We start from the raw sequence: 18324 nt of genomic DNA, 5'->3' as shown, positions 1-18324 counted from the left end.
GCCATTCCCAATTGATAAATGATCAAAATAAAGTAATTATCCCCAAAGGGCTGTGAAATCATGCATATCCTTTAACCTAACAATACCACTACTGGGCATGAATTCCAAAAGAGATTTAAAAAAAAAAAAAAAAAAAAAAGGTAAAAAGACTTCTGTACAAAAATATAGGAACTCTTTGGGTTAAAAAAAAAAAAGGAAACAGAGGATGCTTATTAATTGGGAAATGATGAATAGATTATAGTTTGTGATTATGATGGATTATTATTATTCTATGGGAAATGATGAGTTAAGATGCTCTCAGAAAAACCTGGAAAGCCTTCCATGAACTCAAGCAAAGTAAAATGTACTATGAACAAAGTAATAGCAATGTGCTGGAATAATCACTGTGAGGACTTTACTCTTCTCAGAGATAACAATGATTCATGACTACTTTGAAGGACTTGTAATGAAAAATCCTATCCATATCAAGAGAAAGAACTGGTTGTATCTGAATACAAATTACTGAAGCATATTCTCCCTCTCTCCCTCCCTCCCTTCATCCTACTCTCTCCTTTCTACTTTCTCTCTCCCTCCTTCTCTTCCCCCCTCCTTCCCCTTTATTTTTCTTGAGTTTTATTGGGGAGGAGAGATCAATGTTTTCATCACAATAACAAAAAAAAAAAAGTGGGTTTAGCAGTAAGTTACCTCATAGGCTTCTTTGTGACTATGATGAAATATTTTATGTAAAACATTTATAATTTTTATGTGAATGTCAGCTTTAATTGTTATTTTAGTACCATAGCAAGAATTAGTAGTCATCTGCTAACTAGAAGAATAAGGTTTTGATTGGCTTTAGGAAGGGAAGCGTGAGAGGACTGGAAAACAATGACAAATAACCTGTTGCATAATTTCCCCAAAGACTAGGTTGCTTAAATCTATTTTTATGCCATCCATCCATCAAGAGTATTATTTTAGGAAGTTGTTTAACTGTTTAATATGGAACTGCCATTTTTCTAAAGTAATTTTAATATTCAAAGAATGATACAATATAAATTAGTCTTAGAAGTTGTGCATGAAGTAACTCATTAATTATATATTTCTGGATAAATTGAATATTTTTGGCATTCTGGTTATTTCCTTTTAATGCATGCCAATTTTTCTTAAAACTACATTTACTTTTTAGTTATGTTTTGAGTTTTTTTTTTTTTTTTAACATTCATTAAAGAGTACATTTTCACCTGAAATTTTTAATTAAAAATCTTTATTTTTAAACAGGATACGTTAATTGTTTGGTCAGAAGCTGAAAACTATGATCTGGCTTTGAGTTTTCAGGAAAAGGCTGGCTGTGATGAGATCTGGGAAAAAATTTGCCAGGTATGGTTCTTTTATTATTAATGGTTGCATAGTTTATACAAGGAGCCTGCTTATAGAGAAGTTTTGATTTTGCTTTTTTAGATGTAAGCATTTAAAAATTAATGAATAGCATAGTGCTAATAATCTAGTCTGTGGGCTTGGCAATCAATATAGAAATTCTTTTTCATCATTTATAGTTGAGGGCAGTATGAAACAGTAAATAGAGAATTAATCTCAGTATCATAAGGAGCTGGCTTAAAATATGTGTACTAGGCAAATCATTTAATCTGTCCATAGTGTATGCAATTCTTCAATATTACAATTTTCAGAGAAGATAGTATTCCATAGCACTCATATACCATAATTTATTCAGCCATTCTCCAATTGATGGGCATCTACTCAGTTTCCAGTTTCTTGCCACTACAAAGAGGGCTGCCACAAACATTTTTGCACATGTGGGACCGCAAATTCTTTGTCTAGAGAATGTTGTTACAGAATAATGGAAAGAATATTATAAGAAGACAAGTTGAAATCTAGATTCTGCCACTTGTTGGCTATTATGTAGTTTGGGGCATGCTATTTAACCTTTTTGAGTCTCAGTTATTTCATAAATATAATGGGGTTAAGGATAGAACTGGACCTCTTAATTCATTGGCTTAGGGAATTTCCCAGATAAGGAAATTTTCCTCAATAGGTACAGGCCAGAATCATCTTCACACATTGCTTTTCAATATGATAAATATAATGACACTTTTAACACTTGTGCCTCACAATATTGTTAGGGCCTGATGAGATCTTTGTGAATGATTATACTCTTTTTTTCCCCAATATATGCATACATATTTATACAATTATCCATATTTATACAATTATCTTGATGTACAAGAAAAATCAAATCAAGACAGAAAAGAAAATGATGACAAAAATAAAATGCAAGCAAACAACAACAAAAAGAATGAGAATGCTATGTTGTGAACCACACTCAGTTCCCACAATCCTCTCTCTAGGTGTAGATGGTTCTTTTGATCACAAGACCTTTGGAACTGGTCTGAATCATCTCATTGTTGTAGAGAATTTCTCATACTTTTAAAGTGCTAAGTAAATAGAAAATTATTATTGGGCAGAGGCAGCTTGCTGTAGTGTTAAGAGCATTAGACACAGGAGAATTGATTTAAGTTTTCCCTTTGCTCTGGGATTCGCCTTGTGACATTAAGCAAGTCACATTCTAAAATCATTTCTTGAAATCTAAAATAAGGATGGTGATTATAGTTGCCTTTTTTAATTGAGCTGTTAAAAACAAATGAGTCTATAGTTCTCGCATCATAAACTTCTATTTTTTGTGTCATTATTTATGGATTCCCTGAGAATTTGGTGAAGTGATCTTGCATTAAGGAGAGTTATTTTCACTATTCTTTATAGATCTGACAAGCTAATTGTCTGTTTTATAAGAATATTAAATTAAAAGGGGGAAAGACCATATTGACTTTAAGGGAAAATAAGAAATGATGATATAGAAGACAGAAAACACAAAAGGTAAATACAAAAAAAAATTAAAAGCAAAGGATTCCTGCGAAATATTTTGTTGCCACAAACATTTCTATATACCACAGTTAGACCTGAGGCAGTCTCCATCTTTTAGTACAGTACTTACTGTTGATAATGAAGACCTTGAGTCTTCAATAAAATGTTAAAGTGTATTTAGTATATTCAGTATGAAAGGGTAGTGCAGAACACTATATATAAAGCCTACTCAGAATTTTGATGACCTGTATTTAAATCTTGCCTTTGAAACCTACTGTCTTTCTGTTCTAAGACAATTTACTTGGCCTCTAATGCACAGTACAACTCAATTATAGAAAAGTTGCCTGTCTATACTGTTTCCCTTCAGAAACTCCATGTTCCAACAAAATCACAGGCTTAAATCCTAAATAAAATAAAAAACAGGAATGTACGTTTGTATAATAATTTAAGAGATAATTAAGTATGCTTGGATGATTAATGCTTGTAAGAGGGGTGAAAGTTGTATTCTTAGCCATTGAGAATAGTAAGCCTGTTGTCTCAATATTCTGGCTATTCAGTTTTAATATACTAGGTAAACAGAATGTGGGTGTAGGCCATAAAAATAAAAGAAATGTTATTTTAAAATTTTGGATGCCAGGTTTGTCGAGGCATTTAGTGTTCAATTTAATCTTTATTGTAACTATATCTCATTCAATGGCTAGCATCTAGCTGTATTATTTAGTAGCTGTGTGACCTTGGGCAAGTCACTAAGTCTTTTACAATCCTTGCAGTTATTAAAGCATTTTATAAACCACAAAGCATCTAGATGTGACCTATTTTATAACAGAAGTTTTTGTATTACTGTGAAATAATAGGTGTATTTTTCATAAATTAGATTTGTAAAACAAATACTGGGTTTTTGTTTTGTTTCCTTTTTTAAATTTTTGATAACTTTTTTCCCCAAAATACATGCAAAGATAGTTTTCAACAATCATCCTTGCAGAACCTTATGTTCCAAATTTTTTTCCTTTCTTTCCATTTTCCTCTCCTAGACAGCAAGCAATCCAGTATAGGTTAAACCTATGCAGTTATCCAAAACATATTTCCATATTTGTCATGCAAGCAGAAATAATGTTAAAGTGAATAGAATACTCTCAGAAACAATGAACTTTGATTTCTTTGCATTCTGCACCTAAGATAGATTGTTCTTATTCATTTATTAGCAGTGTTTTAAACCTTTATCTCAACTGTATGCCGTAATAATAAATTTTTAATGTTAGCCAGAATTCTGACATGTTTCCATATAGGTAAATTTAGACCTACAGTATCTGTAGTATTTGCTGTCTAAAATTATTCTTTGGTGTTCCAAATCATTATTGATCAGAGAAATGCAAATTGAGACTCTGAGATATCACTATACACCTCTCAGGTTGGCTAAGATGACAGGAAAAGATAATGATGAATGTTGGAGGGAATATGGGAAAACTGGGACACTGATGCATTGTTGGTGGAGTTGTAGTGGATCCAATTTTGAGGAGCAATTTGGAACTATACTAAAAAGTTATCAAATTCTGCATACCCTTTAATCCAGCAGTGCTACTACTCGCTTATATCCCAAAGAAAGGGAAAGGGGGGACTCACATGTGCCAAAATGTTTGTGGCAGCCCTTTTCGTAATGGCTAGAAATTGGAAATTGAATGGATGCCCATTAATTGAAGAATGGCTGAGTAAATTGTGGTATATGAATGTTATGGAATATTATTATTCTGTAAGAAATGACCAGCAGGATGAATACAGAGAGGTGTGGAGAGACCTACATGAACTGATGCTAAGTGTAATGAGTAGAAAAGAGATCATTATACACTTCAAGAACAATACAAGATCAATTCTGACAGAAGTGGCTGTCTTCAACAATGAGAGGATCCAAATCACTTCCAATTGATCAGTAATGAACAGAACCAGCTACACTCAGCGAAAAAATACTAGGAAACAACATAGCATTTCTATTCTTTCTTGTTATTGTTTGCTTGCATTTTTATTTTTCTTCTCAGGTTATTTTTACCTTTTTTCTAAATCCGATTTTTCTTATCTTTCTATGTATACATATATTGTATTTAACATATACTTTAACATGTTTAACATTTATGGGACTACCTGCCATCTAAGGAAGGGGTGGAGGGAAGAAGGGGAAAACTTGGAACAGAAGTTTTTGCATTACCCATGCATAATATGTTTTGTCAATAAAAAGCTATAATAAAATGAAAAAAATAAAATCACTTCACACATGCAAAAATAATAAAATAAGTCTTTGAAGTTTGCAAACCAAAGAGACAGAACACAAAATTTCTTCTGTGCACAAAGTTAAATTTTAAACTGTCTTTTTCAGTAACGAAATGAGTATAAATATAAAATATCAAGCTGTACCTTAATGAAATAGCTTAAACACAAAGCCTATTAACAATTTACCATGTATAAAATTAATTCAAGCGTCTCTGAAGCACGTGCTGTGTGACTAAGGTGGTCTCCTTTATTCATTGAATTCAGTATCTCTTTCTGTCCTATTTCCAAAAGATGTGTGTGTATCCATGCTTTTAATCATAAATTGTCTTAAAAACCTCTACTAGATTTGTAACATTTAAGGACTTTCTTCATAGATTTCTGGGGGCCCAGAAACTTGTATGGGGAAAAAAATCTACACCTTTTTTTTTCCAATAATTATAACTTTTTATAGACAGAACCCATGCCTGGGTAATTTTTTTTACAGCATTGTCCCTTGCATTCGCTTGTGTTTCGAATTTTCCCCTCCCCCAGATGGCAAGCAGTCCTGTACATGTTGATATGTTGCAATATATCCTAGATACAATTTTTGTGTGTAGAACCAAACAGTTCTCTTGTTGCATAGGAAGAATTGGATTCAGAAGGTAAAAATAACCTGGGAAGAAAAACAAAAAGGCAAACAGTTTACATTCATTTCCCAGTGTTCTTTCTTTGGGTGTAGCTGCTTCTGTTCATCATTGATCAGTTGAAACTGAGTTAGATCTCTTTGTCAAAGAAATCCACTTCAATCAGAATACATCTTCATACAGTATCGTTGTTGAGGTACATAATGATCATTTCACTCAGCATCAGTTCATGTAAGTCTCTCCAAGCCTCTCTGTATTCATCCTGCTGGTCATTTCTTACAGAACGATAATATTCCATAACATTCATATGCCACAATTTACCCAACTATTCTCCAATTGATGGGCATCCATTCATTTTCCAGTTTCTAGCCAACACAAACAGGGCTGCCACAAACATTTTGGCACATACAGGTCCCTTTCCCTTCTTTAAAATCTCTTTGGGTTATAAGCCCAGTAGTAGCACTGCTGGATCAAAGGGTATGCACAGTTTGGTAACTTTTTGGGCATAATTTCAGATTGCTCTCTAGAATGGCTGGATGTATTCACAATTCCACCAACAGTGTATTAAGTGTCCCTGTTTTCCCACATCCTCTCCAACATTCTGCATTATCATTCCCTGTCATTCTAACCAATCTGACAGATGTGTAGTGGTATCTCAGAGTTGTCTTAATTTGCATTTCTTTGATAAATAATAACTTGGAGCCTCTTTTCATATGGCTAGAAATAATTTCAATTTCTTCGTCTGAGAATTGTCTGTTCATATCCTTTGACCATTTATCAGTTGGAGAATGGCTTGATTTCTTATAAATTAGAGTCAATTCTATATATAATTTGGAAATGAGGCCTTTATCAGAACCTTTAACTGTAAAAATGTTTTCCCAGTTTATTGCTTCCCTTCTAATCTTGTCTGTATTAGTTTTGTTTGTACGAAAACCTTTCAATTTGGTATAATCAAAATTTTCTATTTTGTAGATCTCTAGTTCTTCTTTGATTATACATTCCTTCCTCTTCCACAGGTCTGAGAGTAAACTATCCTATGCTCTTCCATTTATTTATAATCTCATTCTTTATGCCTAGGTCATGAACCCATTTTGACCATATCTTGGTGTACGGTGTTAAGTGTGGGTCAATGCCTACTTTCTGCCATACTAATTTCCAATTTTCCCAGCAATTTTTGTCAAGTAGTGAGTTCTTATCCCAAAAATTAGGGTCTTTGGGTTTGTCAAAACAGTAGATTATTAACATGATTGGCTGTTTTGTCCTTTGGACCTAATCTGTTCCATTGATCAACTAGTCTATTTCTTAGCCAATACCAAATGTATACCTTTATTGTTACTAACATTTAACTGAAATTCAATATGCCTTTTTAAGAATAAATACAGCAAACATTTTGAGAAGTCAGGTTGGTAAGCATTTGTTAAGTGCGTATTATATGCCAGTAGTGTTCTAAGCACTAAGAGGTCCATAGGCTTCACCAGATTGCCAAAAGAGTCCATAACACAACTCTACTTTCTTTCCTTTTCTTTTTTAAGTTTTTTTTTCAAAATATATGCATAGTTTCAACATTCACCCTTGAAAATCTTGTGTTCCAAATTTTTTCTCCTTCCCTTAAATAGCAAGTAATCCAATATATATTAAACATGCAGTTCTTTTAGGCATATTTTCACAAGAAAAATAAAATCAAAAAGGGGAAAAAATGAGAAAGCAAACAAAAAAGGTGAAAATAAATGTTGTGATCTACCTTCAGACCCCACAATCCTCTCTCTGGTTGCAGATGACTCTCCATTACAAGTCTATTAGAATTGATCTGAATCAGCTTGTTGTTGAAAAGAGCCATGTCCATCAGAATTGATCATTGCATAATCTTAACTTGTTGCCATGTACATTGTTCTCATGGTTCTACTCACTTCACTTAATATCAGTTCATGCATGTCTTTCCAGGCTTTTCTGGAATTATCCTGCTGATCATTTCTATAGAACAATAATATTCCATAATATTCATGTGCCATAATTTATTCAACCATTCTCCAACTGATGGGCATCCATTCAGTTTTCATTTCCTGGCCACTGCAAAAAGAGCTACTACAAATAATTTTGCACATGGAGGTCCTTTTTCCTCCTTTAGGATTTCCTTGGGATACAGACCCAGTAATGGCACTGCTGGGTCAAAAGGTATGCAGAAAAATAACTGTGGATATGTATACATATATTTTATTTAACTTATACTTTAACATATTTATCATGTATTGGTCTACCTGCTATCTGGGGGAAAGGGTGGGGGAGGAGGGGAAAAATTGGAACAAAAGATTTTGCAATTGTCAATGCTGAAAAATTACCCATGCATATATCTTGTAAATAAAAAGCTATAATTAAAAAAAAAAAAAGTATGCAGAGTTTGATAGTCCTTTGGGCACAGTTTAGAATGGTTGTATTGTTTCACAACTTCACCAACAATGTTATATATCCCAGTTTTTCTACATCCCCTCCAACATTTATTATTCTTTAACTGTCATTTTAGCTAATCCAAGAGATGTGAAATGGTACTTTAGAATTATCTTAATTTGCATTTCTCTGATCAATAGTGTTTTGGAGCCTTTTTTCATATGACTAGAAATGGCTTTAATTTCTTCATCTGAAAATTGTTCATATCCTTTGACCATTTATCAGTTGGAGAATGGCTTGTATTCTTTGTCAGAATACAATTCTTTATCAGAAGTGTTGGAATCTTGACAAACTGCTAACTCATTAGAGTCGATAGATTGTTGATCTGATCTTACAAGATGTTTTGGGCCAGAACCTGAAACAAGGTACTAAGTAGAAATAATTAGTACAATGCTTGTGTTTACACCTTTATTCATCGGAGTTCACAAGTATGCCAGATTCACAAAGTAAACTTTATAACTTTGTGAATTCACACCTCCCTTAAAGCTCTTAGGGCCAGAGAGCACTCTGGGAGAAAACCCATAATCCCATTCTCTCAGAAGAGTCAGATATAAGCCAGTGAAGAATGATTCATTCCAGAATATTTTCCACTTGGCTGGCTGGTGGCGGAAGAGAGTTCAGCTGGATTGGAGAGGAGCACTCTGGTGCAGACACAGAGCACTTTGGGAGATTGAGAGCCAGAAGCCCTCTCTTAGAGGCAAGACAAATTCAACTTGGAGCTGGATTGAAGGCTGAAGAAAGCAGAGGCAGAGGCTGAAGGATAAAACCTTTGCATTTGGAGACATTCCGAAGGCTCTAAACTAACCGGGCTATATTGGAGGCAATAGAACATCTGGACTTTTATCACCTGGCTGCGTTTTGAGAAGAAAAAGATCACCACACAGAAGAATCTGTTTCAGAACTCTTGGATGTAAAAGTTTTTTCCTAGTACATCTCCCACTTTCTATGATTTCACTTTATGAGTCCATTAATTGTGTTTACGCAGATAATTCTCGGATCTCTACATCCGGATTTAATCTGAATTCCTATTCTACCTCACCAACTGCCTTTTGAACTTAAATTGAATGTCTTTTAGCTGTTTCAAATTTAGCACATCCAAAATAGAGCTCACTATTTTTCCTCCTAAACCATTGTTTTTTGAAAACTACTCATTATTATCTATACCAGTTGAAATATATCCCTGCTACTGCATATTGACTTTGAAAACCACAAAATAACAATGTTGTATTTTTTTTTTCTGTTTTGTTAAGTGTCTCCCAGTTACATTTTAATCTGATTAAAGAAGGGGTGAAGTATGGATTTTGGGAGGCCAGGAGTTTGATACCAATGGTCTAGATAAGCTTCTTCCCAGTTACTTTATGGATGTCATAGTTAATTTCTCATTTTTACCCCATATGTACAGTATGTTGCCAAATCTGATCATTTCTACCTTCATAAAATCTTGAATATAGTCCTCTTCCTTTCACATACACAGCTACTACTCTTGTATAGATCCTCATCACCTCTTGCTTGGACTATTCCAAGATACTTCTAATTGCTGTTTATGCTCTTCAAATCCAATCTCACTTCAATTCATCCTTCATTCAGCTGCTAAAGTGATTTTCCTAGAACTTGTTAAATCTTGTTGGCCTCCTGAATTTGAATGGTTCCCTGTTAACTCCAAAAATAAATATAAATTCCTCTGGCATTTAAATTTCATAATTTTCCTCATTTTTAATTTTCCATACTTCTTACACTCTGATATTCAGCTATATTGAACTGCTTTTCTCTATGTTGTGTACTATACTCTCCTCACTCATGGCCTGGCCTTATTTCAAGACTCAGCTTAAGTCCTTTCAAAGGTCTGCAGGAAGTTTTTACCAGTCCCCATTCTCATTACTTCACTGAGTTTATCTTCTGTCCATACTTTATTGACTTTATTTATTACAATTACATTTTCTTAATGTTTCCTCTAATGGAATGTGAGTCTCTTGAAGAAAAGAACAGTGATTTTCCCTTTGTATCCCGAGCTTAATCCATATTTTTTGATTGAGAGAGATTGTGTGTGGTAAACTTAAAATCATATAGAACCTGTGTTCAGATATTGCCCCTGGCCCTTGATGGGTTTGTGTTTGTGGTCATCAGTTAATCTCTAAGTTTTTGAACATATGATTTAATTTGCAAGTCACAGAATCTGTTTTGGCCTTGGAAGTTCCCATAATGATAAAAATTATATAGATACTTAAAGTATTGGTATTTTTCTGATGGATAGTTGGGAACTGTTTTGAAGTAAATGATAAAGGTAATTAAAGAATGCTACTGGTGATAACAGAAAAATTATGGTAGACTCAACTTTTGCTCTTTTATTTTTATTGGAGTTGTTTATTGGAGTATTTTATTGGAGCCCTGTTTCTTTTCTGGAATTCAGTTTAACAACATAATAGTACTCTTACATGAACTTACTACCTAAGCTGAATGAATACAGAACAATTAATTGTAATGTTATTAGAGTAGAATTTTAACAGATATTGGAGATTTTGTTGTATGATTACACTTGCCAGATTATTTTTTAACGTGATGTTACTTCTCTAAAAGCCTGCTTTCTCTCATTCTCTCATGATTTGGAATTTTGCCTAGGTTCACTGGGTCAGCAAAATGTACTCAGACCCTGATAAGTGTTATTGAGAAAGTCTTTAGACTGATTTTCTTATCAAATAACCAGGTTTAACTTCCTCAAAGTAAAGTGAAGTTAGATGAAAATACCACTTTTACAGCCCTTTAGAAGAATTTAAAAGTTAAGAAATTTTGAATATTGATTTGTGTTGCCTTAAATTTGAATCATACATATGTCTTCCTATGGAAATGGAAGTGGTATATATTGATTCCTTTAAGAAATGTCATTGTGTTTTTAGATCCAGAAAAGGTGATTTCACTTTATAAGGAAAAGAAACTTGAGGCAACTTTTATTTTAATTCTTTGTTAGAATAACTTCATTTTTTATAAACACAACTGTAATAAAATAATTACATATGGCTCTGTGGGTTTTTAAAATTTTTATTATTATTATTATTTTTTTTACAATTTTTATCAACATAAATTTTTGAATGAATGAATATTGTGGCATGCAGCCGACTATGTATTCTAAAAGGCTTCGTCAATAGAACATATTAAGCTTTAACTATTTAAAATCAAAACCTTGGTGTATTAATTTTGATATGTTCTTAAACACAATGATTGTTAGAATTTTTTTCTCAAAATATTATTCTTGTATAGGAAATAACCAGTTTTGTTCGTTTTTATTGTTAGGTTCAAGGTAAAGATCCTTCAGTGGAAGTCACCCAGGACCTCATTGATGAGTCAGAAGAAGAACGATTTGAAGAAATGCCTGAAACCAGTCATTTAATTGACCTGCCTACATGTGAACTCAACAAACTTGAAGAGATTGCTGACTTAGTTACCTCAGTTCTCTCCTCACCTATCCGTAGGGAAAAGTTAGCACTAGCCTTGGAAAATGAAGGTTATATTAAAAAACTCTTGCAACTTTTCCAAGTTTGTGAGAACTTAGAGAACACGGAAGGCTTACACCATTTATATGAAATTATTAGAGGAATATTATTCCTAAATAAAGCAACTCTATTTGAGGTGATGTTTTCTGATGAGTGTATTATGGATGTCGTGGGATGCCTTGAATATGATCCTGCTTTGGCTCAGCCAAAAAGGCATAGGGAATTCTTGACCAAAACAGCAAAATTTAAAGAAGTTATACCAATAACAGACTCTGAACTTAGGCAAAAAATCCATCAGACTTACAGGGTACAATACATTCAGGACATCATTTTGCCAACGCCGTCTGTTTTTGAAGAGAATTTTCTTTCTACTCTTACTTCCTTTATTTTCTTCAACAAAGTTGAAATTGTCAGCATGTTGCAGGTAAGTAAACATGAAAAGATTTGGAGACATATAGTGGTTATCAAGTTATATGTCTTCACAAGCTCTGCTATAACTATGTAACTTTGTTACTTGTCATGTGCAGCATGATCAGTAATCAGCAGTTTTAGGTGCTGTTTTAAAATCATACCACCATTTATATTTGTGTTGATTTAGCTTTGATTCTTAAAATATAGTGATGAAAAATAACCTGTAAGTATCTAAATACCTAGTAATCTTCATAGATGTGATAATTGACAAATGGTAGGGACAGAATGTTACTTAATTTTAACTTTTCTTTTTTTAAAATCAGCTTATATTACAGATGACAAACAATTGATTTGATCTTTATATTTGGGGATTTTAAAAAATTCACATAAAATTTGTTATTCACATATAATTTATCTTTGGTTTCTTACAAGATATTATTTATTATTTAATTTATATTTATTAAAAACATCTTTTATGTTATTAATTATGTGTGTCACACTTTGTGACTGCCAGCCATTATTCCTTATTCTAATCTAGTTCTATAGTCAATGATATACTTTAGCCAGCTCATATTGGTTCATTATAGCTAATTGTTAAATTTTCATTGTGAACATTTCCTCTTCAGAAATCAGCAACCATTACAAATTATGCTTGTTTTATTGTTTTTGTTGATTGCCTAACCTTAAGAAGATGATGGAGAAAATGTTAATGATGTATATTAAACTTAAAAGGGTATTGAATTTTTCTTTTTGCTAGCTAGTTCTTTTGAACCTTTATCAGCATATCAATGGTTATGTGGCCCACCTCTACCAGATTTTCTCTACCTACAAAATATTTTCTCATGATTCCAAAAGTTTTGATAACCTAATGAAGCAGAACAAACTCTGGTACAGCCTAAGAAAATAGAAAATCAGTTTTTTCCTTAGTAGTATTTTAGTTTTCCAAATACATGTAAAAATAGTTTTCAATAAACATTCATTTTTTTATAAGGCTTTGTGTTCCAAATTCCCCTATTGACCCTGGCCCTGAGACAACAAACAACCTGATACAGGTTAAATATGTTCAGTCCTTTAAAACACATTTCCATATTTATCATGTTGTGCAAGAAAAATCAAACCAAAAGGGAAAAACACGAGAAAAATAACAAACAAAATGTGAAAATACTATGCTTTGATCCACATTCAGTCTGCACAATTTCATGCAGATAGTACTTTCCATCCCAAGTCTGTTGGAATTGTCTTGAATCACATCATTGCTGAGAAGAGCCAAGTCTATCACAGTTGATCATACCATAATCTTGTTGTTTACTGTGTACTATGTTCTTTTTGTTCTGCTCACTTTAATCAGTACCAATTCATCTAAGTTTCAAGGCTTTTCTGAAATCAGTCTGCTCCTCATTTCTTATAGAACGATGATATTCCATTACATTCATAAACCATAAGTTATTCAGCCATTTCCCCAACTGTTGGACATCCACTCAGTTTCTAGTTCTTTACCACTACAAAGAGAGATACTACAAACATTTTTTACATATGGATCTTTTCCCCCTCTTCTATGATTTCTTTGGGATACAGATCCAGTAGTGAGACAGTTGGATCAAACAATGCATTAGGGTCCTAGTTTTCCCACATCTTTTCCAACATTTATCATTATCTTCTCCTGTGATTTTAGGCAACTTGAGAAGTATATTCAGAATTGCTTAATTTGCATTTCTTTAATCAATAATGATGTAGAGCATTTTTTCATATGACTAGAGAAATGGCTTTAATTTTTTCATCTGAAAGTTGTCTGTTCATATGCTTTGTGTATCAATTAGGGGATGACTTGTTTTTTTTTTTGTTTTTTTTTTTTTGGCTGAAGTAATTGGGGTTAAGTGACTTGCTCAGGGTCACACAGCTAGGAAGTGTTAAGTGTCTGATACCAGATTTGAACTCAGGTCTTCCTGAGTTCAGGGTGGGTGCTCTATCCACTGTATCACCAGGCTGCTCCCTGACTTGTATTCTTGACTCACTTCTCTGTATATTTTAGAAATAAGGCCTTTATTAGAAACACTGGCCATAAAAATTGGCCTTGTCCACAGATTTGACAGGTAAACGATCCTTTGTGGTTCTTATTTGCTTATATACCCTTTATATCTGGATTGTGAATCCATTTTAACCTTATAGGCCATGAGATTTTGGTCAAAGCCTAGTTTCTGCTATATTATTCTCCAGTTTTCCCAACACTTTTTGTCAAATAGTGAGTTCTTATCCCAGAAGCTGGATTCTTTGGGTTTATCAAACACTGGATTACAGAGTAGAAAGTCGTTAAATAAAGCCCAATAATTTAAGTGTAATAATTGTACTAAGTTCTCATTTGTCTGAACTGGTTACTTCTAAGCATAGTGCTTATGATACTAAAGTGCAACACATTATAGAATAGACAATTCAACTTCCTTAATTCCACTCTATTTTATTCACAAAATAGAGATAACATCACAAAAATTAAAAAGGTGATCCTTTCCTTTGGAGAGCAGGAAATTAACAAGCACTTAATTTCAAGCCAGGTTTCTCTATAAATGCCATAGATATAAAGATAAAATGAAACTGTCTCTGTCCTCAATAAGATTATATTATCTTGGATGCTGTGATTATACTTCCTTAGAGAGGGACTGGATAGAAATAGTGGTTTTTAAGGCAATTTTTATTATTATTTATTACTTTTTTTTAGCTTTTTATTTTTTCAAATACATGCAAAGAGTTTTCAACATTCATCTTTGCAAAACTTTGTGTTCTACTGCTGCTTCCCATATGTAGCAAGCAATCTACTATAGGTTAAACATGTGCAATTCTTTTAAACATATTTCCATATTTCCATATTTGTCATGCTGCATAAGAAAAAATAGATCATAAAGTGAAAGAGAAAATAAACATAAGGAGGAAAAACAAGCAACAACAAAAAAGTGAAAATACTACACTTTGATGCAGGTTCCATAGTTCTCTCTCTAGATGCAGATGATTCTTTCCATCATAAGTTTATTAGAATTGTAATATTTTTTTCCTGAAGAATTATTTTGCTAAATGGAAACACAACACATATGTAAATGCTTAACAAATGTTTTATTTCTTTTAAATGACTGCTATAGTGCTCCTGATTAATACTGATTCTTTTCAAACAGGTTTTCCTTTTGTCTTTGCTAGCATTCTAGAGAAGCTTGTGTTGCCAGTCCGAAAAAGATGTGGAATTTAGTGTTTTCATTTATACTGGGTATCTCAAAGCCAGTGTGGAAAATTTGTAAAAGTTCATAAGATGGAAATATATTTCCCATAGCAATTACTAAGTTAATTAAGATCCTCTTCTTTCTGGAGTAGGAAATCAATCTCTATCTTCTCATTTTTATTTGAGAAAGCTTATTCTCAAAAATGTTGAATCATTTTAGTCATGTTCAACTTTTCATGACCTCACATGAATTTTTCTTGGCAAAGATGCTGGAATGGTTTGCCATTTCTTTCTTCACTTTGTTTTACAGATTAGGAAACTGAAGCAAGCAGGATTGTGACTTTTTTAGGATCACACAGCTAGGAGTTGTAGACCAAATTTGAACTCAGTAAGATGAGTTTTCCTGACTTCAGACCTGGTCCTTTATCCACTACACCACTTAATTGTCCATCTATTTCCTAAAATTAGAAATCTAAAGCCCTCCTTTTTCCTCCCCTTCCTCCTTGCCCCCTCCCCCCAAAAAAATAGGATTAGTATTTGTTGGTTCTATCTTTTCCATATAAGTTATGGTCTGTAAGGTTGTCTAGGTCTGTGAGGTTGAGTAATTTTTATCAATCTTTTGATTTTTCAAAGTGTTTTTTATTTGTGTAAAAGTTTAAAAGGGTGTTATTGAGATTATAATTAGAATAATGCTAAATATTTGAGAGGGGATGTTATTACTTGAATATTTATTAACTGATGTTTTGCTTTACTTAAATTTTAAAATATTTGGGGGTTGAATAGTTTCTGAGATTCTTTTTAGCTTTTGCTTTGTCTTGGATAACTGCTCCCCATTACAGCCTAATTCATTGAAAAAGCTGTTTTGTGGTTTGTTTGTTTTTTGTCTCTTTCTGCTTTTATGGATATTCAAGTCCTTGATCAGATCTCCAAACTCATCATTCAATTGCAGTTGCTCTCTAAAATTATCAGTGTTAATGAACTTTTCTACATCCTTAGCCTCCTTGACTTTTCTGTGTAGTATAAACTGCATTTTTTGTTTGGGCCCCTGTTCCCTTTCCCCCTAACATTGTTCTCCCTCTCTTCTCTAAAATATTCTCCTACCATCACTCACAGGACAGCTTTACCTGTAAGTATACCTTATAGTTCTACTTTGAGCCCTTTCTTGGCAGTCTCATCAGTTCATTTGTCTTTTTGCAGAAGACTTCTAGGTGCAAAAGACTTCTAGTCTTTTCTGAATTTGTTAACTAGATTCAATCTGGGCTAGGATGTTTTGGTCTGAAAAAGCAAAGATTCATTACAATTCTCTAAAGGAAAATGCCTTCCTACCCACCAGTACCACTGTTTCCCTCTCCCCCTCTTTTTTCTAGAAATTAGTATACACTGATCTTCTCTGAGAGTAGTTTTGATGTTTGATTCATACTCTGTCCAGGGTATCAAAAAGTGGATCAAGTTTTCTTGATGAGTTTTCCTACTTTCTTGTGTATAATAACTTTTAGCCTCCATCACTCAGTCATCCCTTTTTAATTTTGAAGCTTTTTCTGTTTGGGTGGGGGAGGGAACAGTACACAAGGATTATATTGAGACTCAAGAAATTTTACAAATTGAAAGGATGATACCAAGAAATGCAGTTAGAACCAGAGAGTTTATTAGGAGTATCTTTTAATGATTTTTAGTAATAAGATTTAGACTCTGAGAGTAACATTTTGAACTTTTAATGTAGTATTACTTGGAAATAATCAACTTTCATCTGTCTTTAATTGATAAAACTACAATTAAATAAAACGAAGGTCACAAATTTGAACCCTATAAGAACCTGGAATTTTTCAGCAGAAAATCTGTTTTCCATTACAAAAATTATATTCTTAACAAATTGGTCAGCATAAAAGGGTGCAGTGTTATAACTTACTCAACACAGATTTTAAAAATTAAATTTTATCCTTATTAAGATCTGCCTTTCTCTTCAATCTACATTTCACCATAGCCCATTCTCCTTCTGAGAAAGCAAGAAAAACAACTTGTTACTAAAATGTTTAGTCAAGTGAAATAAAATTCCTCCATTGACCATGTCCCACCAAAAAAGTCTTACTCTACATTTTTAGTCCATCATCTTTCTATTGAGAAGGTGGGTAGCGTGTTTTTCATGATTAGGTGTGGATGTTCGTTATGCTTATCAGAGTATTTTAAAGTTGTTTTGTCATTGCTGTATTATTAATGTTGTATAAAATGTTCTGGTTCTGTTTCCTTCATTCTCTATCAATTCATATAAGTCTTCCCAGATTTCTCTGATGCCATCCCATGTTACAGTGTAATAGTATTCTATCATATTCATTTGCCACAATTTATTCAACCGTTCCCCAATTGATGAGCACCCTATCATTTCCCCAGTCTTTGCCACCTGAAAAAGAGTAGCTATAATTCTTTTTGCACATATGGGCACTTTTCTTCTTTCTTTGATCTATTTGGATATAGACCTATTTAGTAATTAACTCTTTGTTGGTGTTGGGAGGGAGGGGAAATCCAGTCACACCTAGGATGGAAAATGCCATTCCCATCTAGAGAGAGAACTATGTAGACTGAATGTGGATTAAAGCACAGTGTTTTCACTTTTTTGTTGTTGTTTGCTTGCTTTTCTTTTCTTGTGCTTTTTTCGCTTTTTTCTCTTTTGATTTGATTTTTTTTTTTTTTGTACAACATGAGATGTTAAATTTTTAAAAATAGCTTTTTATTTAAAAGATATATGCATGGGTATTCAGCATTGACAATTGCAAGACCTTTTGTTCCAACTTTTTCCCTCCTTCCTCCCACCCCTTTCCCCAGATGGCAGGTTGACTAATACATGTTAAATATGTTGAAGTATAAGTTAAATACAATATATGTATACATATCCAAACAGTTATTTTGTTGTACAAAAAGAATCGGACTTTGAAATAGTGTACAATTAGCCTGTGAAGGAAATTAGAAGTGCAGGCAGACAAAAATAGAGGGATTGGGAATTCTATGTAGCGGTTCATAGTCATTTCCCAGAGTTCTTTCGCTAGGTGTAGCTGATTCA

The 18324-nt window shown here is 33.1% G+C and overlaps 1 protein-coding gene across 1 annotated transcript in view; it reads left to right on the top strand.

Annotated features, from left to right (window-relative positions):
- PPP4R3B (protein phosphatase 4 regulatory subunit 3B) overlaps positions 1 to 18324 on the top strand; it is a 76357-nt gene that overhangs the window by 19299 nt on the left and 38734 nt on the right. Inside the window, 2 exon segments of the mRNA XM_051975307.1 lie at positions 1255 to 1353; positions 11463 to 12086. Coding sequence (XP_051831267.1) covers positions 1255 to 1353; positions 11463 to 12086 — 723 coding nt within the window.

Source organism: Antechinus flavipes, chromosome 2, assembly GCF_016432865.1.
Source record: "Antechinus flavipes isolate AdamAnt ecotype Samford, QLD, Australia chromosome 2, AdamAnt_v2, whole genome shotgun sequence".
In the NCBI taxonomy this organism is placed as follows: Eukaryota; Metazoa; Chordata; class Mammalia; order Dasyuromorphia; family Dasyuridae; genus Antechinus; species Antechinus flavipes.
The sequence above is the reverse complement of the archived record's forward strand: the minus strand, read 5'-3'. Positions and strand labels throughout refer to the sequence as shown.